Source organism: Anopheles darlingi, chromosome 3 (genome assembly GCF_943734745.1).
Source record: "Anopheles darlingi chromosome 3, idAnoDarlMG_H_01, whole genome shotgun sequence".
Taxonomy (NCBI): Eukaryota; Metazoa; Arthropoda; class Insecta; order Diptera; family Culicidae; genus Anopheles; species Anopheles darlingi.
The window spans coordinates 26627848-26643438 of NC_064875.1; the positions used below are offsets into that span (position 1 = coordinate 26627848).

The window sequence follows — 15591 nt, forward strand, 5'->3', positions numbered from 1 at the left end:
GAAGACGCAAGATGTCATCTCGGTGTATAATGTGTAATACTTCCAGGTAGCTTAAAGATTGAAAATTTCCTTTGCAATAGTACTGCCACGTTATGCAACTTCAGGTCGGTGGCCAACATCACCTTCTTCTCCTTCGCAAACTCACCTTTCACTCCGCCGAACGTTCGATCGATCGATAGCGAAACCGATAGTCTAGAGGCACCGACAGGGATCACCAGCAACCACGGATACGGTTTCGATCACTGCACGCTGCACGATCGCATTTCGCCAAAAGCACACAAATACACAAGGGCACACCGTCTTGAGGATGCAATATTCAAATTTGAATTAACCTTTCTCGCACACGGGAACGGCCACAGGTCACTCCACGCACTAGTCACCGTAAAACCATCCGAGATAAAATTGATAAACACCCAAACTCAAACTGCACCTGGCGACCGCTGCGGTCGCAGCCGAAACCGAACACAAAAACATCCTTTCTTCGTAATTCGCGTAAAACCTTTTAGCTTGATATATCCTGTATCCACGATCACAACCTTTTCTAGATAAAACACTTTGCCACAATATCCTGGAAGAGGAGAGGAGATCATTAACCACTGAGTAACACATTCACAGAACTACAGACAGTAACACTGACGTCACAGCAGCAACTACTAGTACGATAAAAAAACACAGAACCCAAAAAAAAGTTTACTCTCAACCACTGCTTCAGATCGAGACCGAAACACAGTCACAGGTGTGACGCACACACGCACGCGTGCTACGGTTACCAGCTACCGGAGAGGGAGCGCTACCAAGAACCTACCATCGAACGAGATGAAAGTTGATAACCTCAATGAGGCGCTCGTTTGATGCCGGCTAATGGCGCTTTCACGATCGCGTTCCTCCCCCTCCTGCTCCTTCTCCTCCGGCTGTGTGTGTTGGTGCGAGTTCGGTTTCAAGCTTTCGCACCACAACACCACACAGGTGCAAAAAAAAAACACACTTCTTAGGACGCCACGCCGTGCAGATCGCTTATCATTGAGCAGCGTCGGTAGGGAGCAACACAGGTTTGTAACACCAGCCACCAGCGCTGCACTGCAGCGCCTAACTATCACGGTGACCTTTTAACGTGTTTCACTTTTTGCACTACAGCAAGCATCCAGTTTGGACCAACGTTTAGTTGCCAGCCGATCGAGAAGAGCGTCTCACTGTTTACGTTGATCTTTCGGTCAACTTCAAGCACTTGCCAGCTTCCCTCAACACACGGACACAGGGACACACGCCAAGCACAAAACACACACGATTCACGGTTCTTGTTCCGTTGACTTTCGTCTAAACGTAATCTTGCAACCCCCCCGGTGGAGCCGTAAACAGACAACCGGCAAAGAGGTGTAGTAGTACGGTACCAACCCGAAAGCACAACACGTTTCCCGTACGAGCCAAACGAAGCTTCTGATCGGCCGGGCTGGAAACGGGGTGCCCGTAAGCCGTCGCCGCGCTCGCCGCGGATGCCGATCGCACCGACGAGATGCCCGATGGTCGCGCGTTGTCAAAACATCGTCGAGAGAGAGAGAGAGAGCGCGCTAAGCCGAAGATGAGGAGCCGGAGAACCGAGATGGAGCCGAGACCGAGATCAGGTGGGGCGAGCGAGTGAGCGAGCAAGCGAGCGACTCCAACCACGCCACGACCAGAGCTTCCAGCGGCGGAGCAGAAGAGGTATCTTGGCCTTTTTGGGGTCGCCGCCGGCCCCGCTGGTGTGATGGAGCGCGCGCCCGCAGTTTTCGGCAAATGTCACACACACCCCAACCCCCCTCTGATCTTCCTTTACCTCTTTTTCTCTTGTTTTTAGCCTCCTGATCGTTTCGCTTCTCTCTCCCTTTGCACTCTGCCGTGAACCTGAGCCGTGAGAGGCCCGATCGATCAAAGGTGAATGCGATGGAAGCGAAGGAGAAGGCATGTGGCCAACGAAATAGGGCCGCCAGAATCCGCCAACGAAAAGGGCAGCCGGCTTTGAGTGAGAAGGTGATGCGATGCGATCATACCCTTTGGTACGATCTGACGGCTACTTTGTCGAAGAAGCGATGTCGATGATTATCAAAACAAAAGAGAGATAGAGAGAGAGAGAGAGAGAGAGAGAGAGAGAGAGAGAGAGAAGAAAGAAAGAGAAGTGGCTGCCGTTGTGTTCGATCATCGAATTCCATCAACCTTCCGGTTTCTATCGGTTCACTTGTTTCAGCCGACGGTTTGGTGTTTCGTCGAGCTAATCCGTACCGTTCTTTAGGCGCCAGCACCGTCCCCGCAAAACGTCCATCTCGTGCAGCAACCAGAGCGTCCCACGGATTAGACGCTAAAGGCGGCAGCGAGCGAGGCGAATGCCGTGCCACACGAAACTGCATCGATCCGGTGCACTCCGTTACCGCTGACATACCGCTACCGCGGCTCAGGTGCTGATGGTGGCCCCCTTTTCTGGAGCATAATTTACAATTCAACGCGTACGCCGCACACAGAACCGCTCAAAAATACGATCGATCGTTCGATCCACTTGGGTTTGACGTTACAGGTGTGCAGCAGGAGCAGAATTCGATCGAGAATTCGAAAGTTTCCACCGCGATCGCGATCTGTCCGCGGCATTCATGCCGTTCACGCGCGAAACAGGAACGCTGATTCGCTGACCGGCCGGCCCACAATGCGCCCGTTGTGCCAGGTGCCGCGATTCGCGGAAGGTGAAGTGCAATGCGTAAGCCCGGGGAGTGACCTACAAATCCCTCAACGGCGGCGCGGCCGCGGCCAGCCGTCACGGCAGTGGAAAGAAACAATCTAAAGGGCAATTAGTTATAAATAATCTCCACCGGAACAGTGTCACTGGGTTTGTCGTAGGGTCGGCGGAATCGCTTGCTTTAGCTCCCTGACCCGATCGCCGATTGGACCAAGGCATTCATCGAATGCCTCAACCGACAACCGACGGACCGGCTGGAAATAGCCAAAGGCTTCACATGCCCCGCATACTCCGCGTATGCTCCTTGGCATGCCCTCATAGGAGTGCTGAAACAAAAGACTTCAACGCGGCCTGCCAAGAGCAAGCGGCGAACCTCGATCGCCGACTCGTTTCGCCAACTTTTGCTCCATCTGTCCGCGAGCGAGTCCCTTCTGATTACCTTTCCCTGTCCTCGCGGTAAAGGGGGCTTTGGCCGTTTTTTTTTTGCTCGTGACACTTCTACAAAGGCACCAAGGGGGAAAAACACAGACACATAGCCACGACGACACAGACGGATACCGCGATCAATCTTGGGAAGGGCGAACGTCTTGGTTTGGCGGCTTCGTGGTTGATTTTGATTTCTCTTCTCACCCTGGCCTGGCCGGGTGGCAAATTCTTTACCACGTAATCATCCCTATTACCGCATCTCTCGTCTCGTCTCCACGCATACCTGGTGCTAGCGAACGATTCTCGAGTCGTTGGATGGTTCGGATAGATCGCACCGTTCGATGACTAGCACGGTTCGGCTAGCCGGTTTTGGTGCTGGTGCTGCTGGGCGTAGTTCACTTCTTCACTCACTCACCGTTCCTTCCCATTCCTTTCGATTGATCAACTGACCTACATCTGCTGTGTGTGTGTGTGCGACGAAGCCGGTCGGCCCCCCCGACTCTGGCTATCCCGGCGAGCTATTTATCAGCGCAATCGCATCGGGATCGCGTCCCGCGTCTGTACAGTCCCGTGTGCTAGACCGCGCGTTCTCCTGCTCACAGCTTGCGACTTTCTCTTCTTGCTATGCGGCAAGGCGAGGAAAAGTGAGGTGTCATGCTCACCGACCGGCCGACCTGTTGCCGCGCTGAGGCCGACGGCGGTGCGCGAGAATGTAGTCCCAGCAGGAAGAGAGAGAGAGCATGTACGATGTTGTGACGTTGTTGATCTGTTGCTAGAGTTGTGTCGTGGCGAGGCGTGGCGAGCACCCGGGAACCACATGGTATATTGACACTTGGAGCAGCATAGCCATCTAAAGCGACATACCTAGACATACCGCATATGATTGATGCTATATATTGAACAATTATTGACATTTTATTGACACCAGTTTTTTATGTCTTTGATGTCTGAATACAAATTTGGGATATTCGATCAATATTTTTTCAATCAGGGTTACAAGAAGAAACGTATAATAAGAAAGTCAGTTGTTGTGGACGGAAATAATAAAGCAGAGACTGAGAAAGAGTTGAAATTTGCGCTAAGTAATATTTATTAGTTAAAAAAAACCTTTTCGCACTATAATTGAGCCAAACGCTCATACATAGTAGGCGCTTTTCGTCTCCCAAAACACAATGAACTTGATATGTCAATTACTACCTGAAAAATTGGAAAGTAGCTCAACTATGCCTACAGATGGAGTCCGTATTCTATCTATGCACTATATTCCATAAACTACAAGGTTCTAAAAGATTGTTTGTCAGTTCGATGTAGTAGAATTCAAACAAACATTCCATCAGATGTACCATAGAACAACACCAACTATGCGTGTGTCTAGTATACTAAAAACTCAGTCACAGACGCACAATTGGGTCACCAGATGGGCTGGCCATCGCGTTACCGGGATCAGATTACCGGGATTCGGGTATCGTGCACCGTCAGTGCGCGACCTCAAACCATCAGTGTCAACCGACGAAACGAATCATCAAGTGTTCCCCGTCCCGGGCAGGCCATCTCGGTCAGGCCATCGCGGCGCACGCTCTCCCCATAGCATCGTCATCCCTCGTGAAAAGGTTGAAAAGCACAGTTATCTTCCCCAGCCTACTCGGCACTTTGGACACTGAGCTGCTCACGGGACAACCATGACCTCGACCCCGGTGCTCATTCCATCCTCCTACCGCCATGCTCTCTTGTCCACTGCTGATGATACGTGTTTTCCGGTGTGTCCCAGAAAAACCGCAGCCACCACAACCTAACCTCAAAGCCGACACGAACCTGGCAGGCCGATCTGTCAACGAATGCTGCGCGCGCGCGACGAAGTAGGCAATGGAAGGGAACTGAAAGTCTTCAACAAATGCCTTTCTTCGGGGGCCGTTTTTTGTTGTTGTTTTGGGATGAGTTTTTGGGAGATTCTCCTACAGCTGCTCCACCTTCTCTCTGCCTCCTCCACCACCTGTGGTGCAAGAGTGTGTGGGACACCCCGTGGGCTTTTCTGTCTCCCGCTCTGCGGTACGGGTGCGATCGTTCGGCGTTGATGTGACAATGCGATGTAGCGCGTAGCTCTCAGCACCCCCATTTCCCCAAGCCCTCGACTATAGATAAAACCCATCCCGGCCCAGCGACCAGGGCGATCAAATCGAGATTGAAACATGATCGCCGCTCTAGATCGGGCTTTCGGAAGAGATCGAAGCTACCACATTATGCTCCTTCACACGATCCTTCACCTAGTGGGGCCGGATTTTCATTTTCACGATACCGCCAGCCGGGGCCCGAAGTAAAAGTGAAACATAACCTTCACAACCGGCGGCATCGACGACGACGGTGAGGCGCGTCAGCATGAGTGAGCGTGTCCGGTCGCGCGGTGTTGGTGGTGCGTTGGCGATTATTTTCAATCAAAGTAAAAGCCACTATCCCGCCCGCGTTTAACGGCGATTTTCGGCCCTCCATTTTCCACACCACTTTTTCGGACGCTTTTCCTTTCATCGACGCCACGACGTCCATTTGCTGTGCACATTAGCTTGGGACGGCGAAAGGGTAATCGCGGATCGAATATACGCGAGTTTGAGAGTTTCTGCAGCGTCCATCCAACTCGAACGTGGGGAAAACCTGATCTCCGTAGTGGTAACTTAACAGTTTACGCACAGAATTAAGTCATAGGAGATCCGCTAGATGCTAGAGCTATTGGTACCGATGACTTCGGTGCTTCTCTTGAAACTACGCTCGGAAATTCGATGAGATCATCGCAATGACCGCCGCGAAGATCGAGGGAAAACAGAACCGCAGGGATCTTGAGCACAATTTCCATAAACGGTAACCGTTCAAGAAAAGCATTAGGTTCCCTTACCAATAACAACAACAATAACAAGACACCAAATTATGGCGTATTTATTCAGATTGCGGATGCCGTAACGCTTCGACAACGAAAAATTGATCGCACCGGACTCTCGAGTTACCGTCAAGTGCTGTTGCTAAATTTAATTTACCATTATGCAACGACTTGGCGCATCGCTTTTCGCGGGAAAACTCACGATCAAAAACCAAGAGTAATCGAGAAGAAGCGCTGGTGCTTCCTGGCTGCTGCACCACGACGATTCAATCACTAGCCCTGGGTGACCCTGGGTCTTCACTAGTCACCCCAAAACACACGAAATCGAAAGGCTTCCGTGGAAATGGAATTCCACGTCGCGGTTCAACGTTTGGTAAGCGTAATCGCGTTCCGCAAGGATGCACCGGGGTACGGGTTTTGTTTTGTTTTTGGCGAATGTTATCGGAACCGAACCGATCGGCCTTAATTGTAGCGCCAAGGTTAAGACAATTGAAACGGAGGGGTGGTTTGGAGCACGGAGCTTTCAACATCGAAAAGGTTACGGCTCGTGAAACGCAGCTCCTACACGGATCGGTTCCGGCATCTGCCGACCGTTCGTCATCGCTGGCATCGAAGCTTGGAAAGGAAGCGCCCGGGTTGTTGTGATAACCTTACGAACCGTGGCCAACGGTTTGGTGGTGAGTTTTGATATATGACCCCGCAAAAAATAACACGTCACTTGCGTTGGTGGCGGAATCCGATATTAATGATAAATTTATGTGTCCTGAGTGACGGGCGAGCAAGAACATAACTGGGGTAACAGCGTGATCGGTAGCAGTCCTTGGAATGTGCGCGAGCGGACTGATGTGGTCATGTTTATGCAGCAAATCAAAACGCGGTGATTGTAAATCGGAAACAGCCGTTGGATAAACTCCATTGATTTCCGTACACTTTGGGAGGTGATCATTTAAAAGAAGGAAGTAATTAAATTGGAATCATAAACGAGCAAGTAAAGTGGCGCATTTCGTTGGCAATGATGCTAGAATGTTCCTAAACTAACTCTTAAAGGAAATTGTATAATATTTTTAAAACACCAAAAAGAGTGTGTATCTTAAACGTACTAAGATAGGACTATAGTATTTTATTAGTAGCTGTATCAGAAGGGTCTAGTGGAAAACAGTAATCATTCAAATCTATTTGTTTTTTATGTTATCAAACTCCAATCGTGTCCTTCCAATCACACACAAAAGTAGTAGAATATTTAGTAGAAACCATTAAAAACCTAATCATGTTGTGATGCATCTTTTAGGTAAATTGAATGTAATATGAATGTTCCACTAATAATTAGACACACTTTACCCATAATAAACCATAATACACCACAAAATTCAAAACAACTTAAAAGAAATCCCAAGTAGATTGATACCGATTGATATTGATAGTACGAAGAACCAAATCATCTGCCTGAAAGTAAATAAGAGAAAAATGATAAAATCTAGTATTAATCTAAATGTATTAAGTGTTGGTTTGGAGTGAAGTGTTTGAGCGTTTACAGGTACACTTTATTGCCATCATAAAGACAACGTGAGAACAAGGCAACATATCGAAAGTGGGAGTTTGATATTATAGAGATCATTCTCTTATCATCCGTAGCTTCACTATCACGCTTCACTTCACTGAAAGTTTGAAATTTAGTATAGCTTCTACAAAAACAATCGCTGGATCTGAAAACAAAAATTATTTTACCCTTCGTAGGTTACTATGGAAACTCTTTAGGAGGCTACACCAGAAATCAGGTATTAAATTCTAGTAGGAGTGGAAGAATAACACAAGGTTTCACTTTTCTCATCGCATAAAAGTTCCCCAGAAATCCAGAAATGTTTGCGAAGAAATAGAGAAATAGACGCCTGTTACACTCCATTAAAAATAAGCCCAACAGCATCGATTGAAGAAATGTGTGCAAACTTTTAAACAATCTAGCTCAACACAACCAACCAAAAACAGTTGATCTTTCACGAGGACTCTCGCCAAACAAACAAACTGAAACCACACTTTCCACACGTTGTCCGCACGAGGAAGTATGTCAATTAGACTGAAGTGGTCCTTCAATCATTTTCGCTACCCAAACCAAACTTACGAGCCCCCTCGACGACGGCTCTGATCTCATCCACTCCTGCTCGACTGATTACCGAAACGGTCCGGAAGATTGGCACCAAGATGCTGGGATCCCGTCTAAATTGCGATTCATTCATCACAATCAGCACAACACGACATGTGAGTGCGTGTGCTTGACGCAAGTAAACAATCCGAATCCAGCGGCAAGCCCCGCGAGCTTCAACAAAACGACGAACGAGATAATCTCTCGGACGAGTGCTACATCCCCCGAAAACGCCAGTTATCAGTTGGCTTGCAAAGCATGGACCGATCGGTCGACAGTGTCGGGCGCATTCTGGCGTTCGTTCCGTGGCTCATTTCGGGACTATTACTATTCGCAGCAGACTTATCACAAGCTCACCGGCCCCAGGGTGCTCCCAAGTGTCCAAAAACCTACGCAAGTGATGTGCGTTGCGGACTGCCAGTGCTACAACCAGCAGCCCTTCCAAAGCATCCATCAGAGGCCATTCGAGGGGAGTTCCCGTGGCATGTTGCCATCTATCACCGCGAATCGGTCGGACCGCTGTACAGCTGCGGTGGATCACTGATCAACGATCGCTTCGTCCTAACTGTGGCCCACTGTACGGTCAACGAAAACAACGACTTTCCGCTGAGTGCCGAGGTGTTTGAGGTGCTGTTGGGTTACCATGACCTTTACGAAACGCAGGACGCTAGCTGCAGTGAACGAGTTGGCGTACGAAGGAATCATGTCCATCCAGACTACCGGACGCATAGCTATCGCCATGACCTAGCACTGCTCGAACTGGAACGCCAAGTACGCTTCACCGATCGCGTACTGCCCGTCTGTCTCGATACGGCCAAGGCAGATCCGCCCAACTTCTACCAGACGATCGGCAAAGTGCCGGGCTGGGGTTACACCGAGATTGACGAGATGTCCAGCTGGTTGCGCATGACGGAGATACCGATCGTCGACTACATCCACTGCCTGAACAGTAATCCCGACCTATTCGCACAAAACATGTACGACGGGATGTTCTGCGGTGGTTACGCCAACGGGAGCAACGTCTGCAATGGAGACTCGGGCGGTGGGCTCGTAACCTACCGCCAGGGTCGCTGGGAGCTGCAAGGGATCGTCTCCTACACGGCACTGCGCGATCCGAACGAGCACATCTGCGATACGCGACAGTACGCGGCTTACGTGAAGGTGCGCCACTATAGGGACTGGATAGGGAGCATCTGCCACACGCCCAGCCCGGATCCTGCCGTGAAAAGTGAAAAGCTTACCATGCCTTCACCGCCGGCCAAGACACCGGCCGGTGACGCTGGACGACCGGAAAGAAACTGTGGAAAACGGAAGATCACCGCACAGCCGCTCATTGTGAACGGGGTGCGTAGCTTATCTGGCGAGTGGCCATGGCATGCGGCGGTCTTTGCCCTTTCGAAGCGCTCCCGGGAGTACGTTTGCGGTGGAACGCTCATCAGCGAGGGCTACATTATGACGGCAGCAAGCTGCGTACGCGATTGGCATTTCCGGAAGCGACCGTTTGTGGTGCAGCTGGGACAGAATCAGCTGTTCGATGGAGCTACGACATCGCGTGATGTGCGCGTCATGGCGGTTGAGACGAGCGACGACAGCCAGATGGCACTGTTACGGCTTGAGACCGATGTTCGATTCAGTGATTTCATACAACCGATTTGTCTGCCGGCCGGTGACGATGAGTCGTCTGACGAGGAGGGCGCCGATCATCGGAGTGGCTTCATTGCTGGCTTTGGCCAAACGGACCCAGAGGGAGATGTGTCACCAAGTTTGCAATCCACGAGCATGCCTATCGTGGATAACAATTTGTGTATACTTTATCGCATCTTTGAGCAGCGCCATGCAAAGGGTATGCTCTGCGCAGGTCATGGTAATGGTAAGTACAACCTAACACAGTGTTCAGGGCAACAGAATGCGCAATACTTACGTCCTACCTTTCCAATCGCCTACAGGTACCAACGCCTGTCTCGGTGATCAAGGTGGAGGATTCTACGAACGTGACGCGGAAGGTACCTGGACCGTCACCGGGGTCATCAGCAAGATCAACATTTACCGGAAACGGTGCGATCCTCATGGGTATGTGGCGATCGCCGATGTGATGCACTACCTGTCGTGGATTATGGAGCAAATGGGCGATCCCGGTAGCCAGCCCGGAAGGCGTGAGGAAGGAGCTTCCAGTAATTCCAAGGAATCTCGGGGCAAGCATCACCACCGGCACCGGCATCGTCATCACCATCGCCATCGTAATGGTTCGGGAGAGAGCGGTTCGCGTGAGGGCAGCAACGAAAGCAACGATCGATCGATTGTCTCGTCCGTGAAGAACGTAATGCAGGCAAAGATCGATCTGGTGAAAGATGTGCATGGGGCGGCCAGCTCTACCATTAAAAAGATTTTCGGATAGTACATACGAGCATGCGCAGTTATCGTATGTACGTACGTATCGTTCGAAAAGCGTTTACTCATATTTCGTAAAAAAGATTGCTAATGGTGAATGTCAAAGACATTGCTCACAATAAACATGCATGACCATTATTCAGCAGCTTGTTACTGTACACTGGATTCTACTGTATAATTTGTTAATATTTTTAATTGCAGAAAACAAAAAAAATGTCACAGAGCACGACCAGTGTTTACTAATGTTAGCACCGTTACACACAATATGTATAGAATGATCGCAACTGCTAGCAAATATAAAAGGCCTGACTTTGGATCGGTTTCAGTAGCGATATCTTCGGAAGGCAGATACAAACGATATACCACATGTTTGTGTTTAATGCTACTGATCCTCAGCAGTATGTTTCACACTTATTTTTGGCTGTATTGGATTAATTTACTTAAATGTTTGGCTTCACGATTGTCGTGTTTGTCGGTCGTGTTGTTCTAAACTAGCAAATAGGTTTTCGCGAAACGTTAACAGTCCTTCAGCCAGAATTGAATTAAAATCAATATAATTATAACAACGCGTGACACCAGCCTCTGGAACGACTTTGCAGTGCCAGGGAAAATGCGTGTACCGGCTGCTACTTGGTTTGCTTTTAGTAAGTAATTTGAGCCACGCTTGTTCAGAATCACAATTAAACCCTGCCACGCGCTTTGTCCGTTAATATCGTCGTTCTGCCCAAGTCATTAGCGACGAAAGTGGAATCAGCTAGAGTCCACCGTCATTACGTCACTTGCTAACGAGTGTCACCAGGCGCGATTAATGAGAAAATCTCCGCCCGTGATAAGATCGCTCTCGATCAAGCAGAGAATGAAACAGCGGGACAGAATTGGGTACGGTCTTTAAGCTTCATTGTATCACCTCACGGCCGCTATTCCCAGGCCCACGTCGTCCACGTCGTCAGCCACGGAGTGGAAGACGATAAACCGTGACCTCCGGTGAGCGGTTTTATGATCCAATTCGTTACCAGAAGGCCCGTGCCCCCTCTCCCAAACGGCCCTTGAGTGCTGCATTCTGGGTCCATCTGGGCTCAATTATAACAAGCCTTTAAATTAGTTAATGAACTGACCGAGCGCGTTCTTGCTCGGTTCGCCCCTGTTCGTCTTTACTAAATGCTTCGCTTTTGGAGCTAGAAGCTCAGAAGACAAAGACCGAGAAAGAACCGGGCGGGTTGGAGACAGTGTTGGGTGGCCACTTTCCCGGGGGAACCAGTTTTGGGAGTCGAAACAACGAAGATTCTTCGCTTACCGTAACGGTACCGAGCGGTGATCTTCGTGGTATCTTTCACTGAGATAGACCAATTCATCTGAAGTTTGTGGCAGATTTCGGATTTTCGGAGAGAACAACTATCATGTCCCAGAAGAACTGTGCAGTAGTAGTGGCGGAACGAAATGGGACGAAACGAAAGGTTAGCATCATACCAGTAATTACACTTCGGCACAAATGAGCCTGCAATGAACGTTTGATATTTAGATGTCCGACCACTCGGTCGCTGAGATTACTGCGGTTGGCCTTCGGTGGCTTCGATAGAAGTTGAAGAAGCACTTGGACAGGTTTCAGCAAATGACAAAGTGCTGAGTGCGCCGACCATATTTGCAATAATGATTGATATGTGAAACTAAAAGTACGGTGATCGTAGTTTTTGGAGGGGGAGTAGCATAGTGTGACGACCGGGCACCATAAACCTGGCCAGTGTTGCTAAAATTACATTGACATCATCATCGCATCTCGAGAGATTATTAGGACGCGTTTGAACATTGATTAGCAATGGGAAATCAAACCTTTTTTAAAAATGTACTGGGACCTTTGCTACCATGTGTGGTGGACAATAAGAGAAGGTCGCCAAAAAAAAAAAGCTGCCGTACAATCAACGAATCACACGAGCGCTCTGTTAATCACAATAGCACCTTTCCTCTTTTCCGCCTCTCGCATCAGTTACCATACAATCGAGCCATATAAAGCATATGAATAAGCTAACTGTATGCATTCTGGACTGTCCACTCGCTCCCTGCACGGCCGGCAGTTGCCCGGAGGTCAGATGAAGTTTTTCGGCGATAAAAACCAGTTCCTTGCCAACGAAATGCTTTCTTTACCTTTGCTCGAACATCTTGCACCATCGTGACCCACTTTCGGACATACAGTTCTTGTAGGTAGCCGAATAATGATCTTAAGCACAAGAGTTTATTCTCTTCGCTCGCACGTGAATCATAACGATTGCGACGAACGATGTACCGTTAGAGAAGGTTTCGGAAACATTTTCCTTCCCGCTGCTATAACACCGCATGATGAGCGATGAATTCCGGGCGTTCTACGCATGTCCTTCGATGAAATAAAATAGACTCGCAAAAAGGTATCTCGAGGTTACTGTACAACGGGGTATTTTATTAACAAAAACCATCCAACCTAAACCGCGGCATGACGCTAGGCTGGCACCTCAAATATCTTGGCCGTCCCGTCCTCGGATGTGGAGAGGATAACGTTTTTCTCTTTATGGTACACGATCGAGTGCACGTCATCCTCGTGGCCCTCCAACACGAAACGCATCGCCCCACTGCGCAGATCCCATGCCTTTATCCGTCCACCGAGGGTGCCGGCGCAAATCATGTTATCTTTCAGCCACACCATGCTGCAAAGAAGATGGACAATGGTTTCAGTTAAACGCTCGTCTTCCTATGCCATAGAGAGCACTCTCTTGATACTTACTTGGTGATACCCGTCGGTTCTTCATCGCTACACTCGACCCGTTTCGTCTGTCGCGCCACATCCCAGATAGTGACCTTTCCCTGCAGCGAACCAGTGGCCGCCACCTTTAACTCGAACTCGGGATAATCGACGAGTACCGCCTCGATGGAACTGTCGTCCTGTCCAGCCAGTATGCCTACTACGCCGCTCGATCCGATGACGCAGGCACGACCATTCTCGCCTCCGGCCACGAACAGCTGATTGTCTCGGTCCACTGCCAGCGAAGTGATGTTCGCCGATAGACCCGCCGTTCCCGGTGTCACCTCCAGCGTCGTCGTGTTTGTCTTCAGATCCCACAGCTTAAAGTGCCCATCGCTGTAACCGACGGCTAGCTTCTTGCCATCGTGCGTCAGCTGGGCCGTTTCGCAGGAGATGCCATGTCCTTGCAGCACCTTACAGTCACCGGACGGTATCCGCCACACGTACACCTCGCCCGACTCTGCACCGGCCAGCAGAATGTGGGCGGCCTCGTGCCACCGCATCCAGCAGGTGTCGCCCATGTTGAACTCCCAAACTTTGCGATAGTTTTGGCTCACCTTCAACACCTGAATGTTGCCGGCCATATCGGCAGTCGCGACGAACGTCCCATCGTGGCTAAAGCCAACCGAAATCACCGAATCCCGGTGGTTGGTGATCTCGTGCACGACCTCACCGGTCGTCGTACTCCACACGTACGCCTTATCATCCTCTCCGCCCGTAACGGCCAGATCGAGCGTCGGATGCAGTTTTCCGCAAAACACGGAGGATGTGTGCTTTCGGAATGTGACCTTCGCATCGTCTCGTCCCTTCGATCGGCCACCAGCAGCTCCTTCCTCGCCAGCATTCAGTTCCCCGTCCATATCATCCTCATTTTCATATCCTTCTAGAAATGGTTTCAACTGGTTATTAACAACGATTCGAATCTACACTCCAGCATCCTGCGTACCGTTTGCTTCGTTTTCCCACGCGTCCAGAACCTCATCGGCATCGCCAACGTAGACTAGCTCGTCCTCGTCATCCTCTGGTGCTCCTTCAAGCACGTACGGCGAATGCGGTGGAGTATTATCGCGCATTTCAATCAAAACCTAGGCTGGCGTTGTCCAGAAAGATGGATTTCTCCAGATATTACCAAAAACACGAACTAAAAGTATCGAGAATTTTAAAACGTACCGGCTCACGTGTTTTTTTTTTCGTGACTCCCGGATCTCGGCGGCAGATTTCTGTACTCTCTAGAGATGATTGAGTTGGTTACGGTGGTGTTGTAGAAGGTTTTAGAATCCTTTTTCGTGTTGAAATTCGCGAAAATGTTCAAAAATCGAAGAAATTTCCACTTTTTTGTTCAAACCACGCGTTTTTTTGTTCGAAGAGTAAAACGATATTTTTCTCTATAAAACGAAACACAAAATCAAAACAAACGATATAATGAACGAAAAGAACGATAAAATGAGATAAAAAGTGGCCATTTCACAAACTCACCATTTCATCAACTCACCAAAGTCGTTGCTGCAGTGTTAGAATTTAAAAAGACGGTTGAAAGTAGACTTTTTTCCCTGAAGTTTTTTTAAACACAGGAACATAACGAAAAGGACTCTAAACCCTATCTCTATACTTTGGCCATACCAGAGAGACCGCGCACCCTGGATGCGGAGTACGACAAAGCCCATTCTGGCTTTCAAGGGCAGATTGTCGTATAAAAAGAGTCCCAAGGTCAGACGGAGATCGACCGGCTCTGAGGGACCTCCTCACCTTCCCGCTGGACACCGCTGTGAGGACCTTGCGCTGTGAGGACCGCAGCCCGGACTAGCCGCTACGTGGTGTGTAAAGCCGCCACCGGAATAAACGCCAAGCCAACCGCTCGGTCGCTCCCCTGCACTAGTCTGAAGCCTCGTGTAATTGATTGATACTTTTTTTCTTTATTGTTCTTTTCTGTGTGTTTTGTTTTTGGTTCAGATTGCTTACGTACTAGGGTTTCATTATATGTATCCATCACATCGTCCTGCCCTTGGGCGGCAAACCTCAATTCGTCCTTTCCGGGCCGCTCCCCACACACACACACACAATCGGCACTATGGGGAGTGGCGATCGATCCGGCACTGGAAAAGGCAGAAGAAAAAGAAGACTCCATCCCTCCTCCTCCTCATCCTCATCCCATTCATCCTTATCCTCATCCTTTTGCTGCTGTTCCTTTTTACGCGATCCTGTCCAGTTGCAGTCGCTTATCCTTCAGCGCGATCGAGTCCCGTATAATGATAACGATCAGCGGCACGCTACCCAGCACCATGCAAACGCCCATACAGTAGAAACAGATCTCG

At 49.5% G+C, this 15591-nt stretch overlaps 6 protein-coding genes across 8 annotated transcripts in view; 3 read left to right on the forward strand and 3 right to left on the reverse strand.

Annotated features, from left to right (window-relative positions):
- LOC125954238 (uncharacterized) overlaps positions 1–569 on the reverse strand; it is a 210695-nt gene extending 210126 nt beyond the window's left edge. Inside the window, exon 1 of the mRNA XM_049684370.1 lies at positions 146–569. The gene's annotated coding sequence lies outside the window, so the exon portion shown is untranslated. The remainder of the gene's footprint in view (positions 1–145) is intronic.
- Positions 1–15591, forward strand: part of LOC125954270 (protein TIS11) — a 449377-nt gene that overhangs the window by 65794 nt on the left and 367992 nt on the right. The window lies entirely within an intron of this gene.
- Positions 8383–9356, forward strand: LOC125955369 (chymotrypsin-C-like). Its single transcript, XM_049686504.1, has 2 exons — positions 8383–9285; positions 9333–9356. Exons 1-2 carry the CDS (start codon positions 8383–8385, stop codon positions 9354–9356), a joined length of 927 nt encoding a protein of 308 aa, XP_049542461.1.
- LOC125954313 (chymotrypsinogen B2-like) lies at positions 9228–10528 on the forward strand. The gene is made up of 2 exons (XM_049684505.1): positions 9228–9994; positions 10071–10528. Exons 1-2 carry the CDS (start codon positions 9367–9369, stop codon positions 10517–10519), a joined length of 1077 nt encoding a protein of 358 aa, XP_049540462.1. The 5' UTR covers positions 9228–9366; the 3' UTR covers positions 10520–10528.
- Positions 12914–14632, reverse strand: LOC125954294 (angio-associated migratory cell protein). Of its 2 annotated transcripts, none has more exons than XM_049684464.1 (4): positions 14450–14632; positions 14226–14369; positions 13262–14159; positions 12914–13184 (listed from the first exon to the last, which is right to left on the reverse strand). In XM_049684464.1, the coding sequence occupies exons 2-4, from the start codon at positions 14350–14352 to the stop codon at positions 12980–12982; spliced, it is 1230 nt and encodes a 409-aa protein (XP_049540421.1). In that variant the 5' UTR covers positions 14353–14369; positions 14450–14632; the 3' UTR covers positions 12914–12979. The 2 variants fall into 2 exon arrangements, with proteins under 2 accessions (XP_049540421.1, XP_049540420.1); XM_049684463.1 differs by having other exon boundaries at positions 13262–14162.
- LOC125954255 (uncharacterized) overlaps positions 15181–15591 on the reverse strand; it is an 18558-nt gene continuing 18147 nt past the window's right edge. The window contains exon 10 of the mRNA XM_049684403.1: positions 15181–15591. This exon is cut by the window's right edge and continues 28 nt beyond it. Within this exon, the coding sequence (XP_049540360.1) occupies positions 15468–15591 (124 nt within the window). The 3' untranslated portion in view covers positions 15181–15467.

Coding starts and splice junctions, on each gene's coding strand:
- LOC125954313 (XM_049684505.1), top strand. CDS start 9,367: ATGCCTTCACCGCCGGCCAAGACACCGGCCGGTGACGCTGGACGACCG. Junction 9,995..10,070: donor CTGCGCAGGTCATGGTAATG/GTAAGTACAACC, acceptor AATCGCCTACAG/GTACCAACGCCTGTCTCGGT.
- LOC125955369 (XM_049686504.1), top strand. CDS start 8,383: ATGGACCGATCGGTCGACAGTGTCGGGCGCATTCTGGCGTTCGTTCCG. Junction 9,286..9,332: donor AGTACGCGGCTTACGTGAAG/GTGCGCCACTAT, acceptor CCACACGCCCAG/CCCGGATCCTGCCGTGAAAA.
- LOC125954294 (XM_049684463.1), bottom strand. CDS start 14,352: ATGCGCGATAATACTCCACCGCATTCGCCGTACGTGCTTGAAGGAGCA. Junction 14,163..14,225: donor GTGGGAAAACGAAGCAAACG/GTACGCAGGATG, acceptor AACCATTTCTAG/AAGGATATGAAAATGAGGAT. Junction 13,185..13,261: donor GAACCGACGGGTATCACCAA/GTAAGTATCAAG, acceptor TCTTCTTTGCAG/CATGGTGTGGCTGAAAGATA.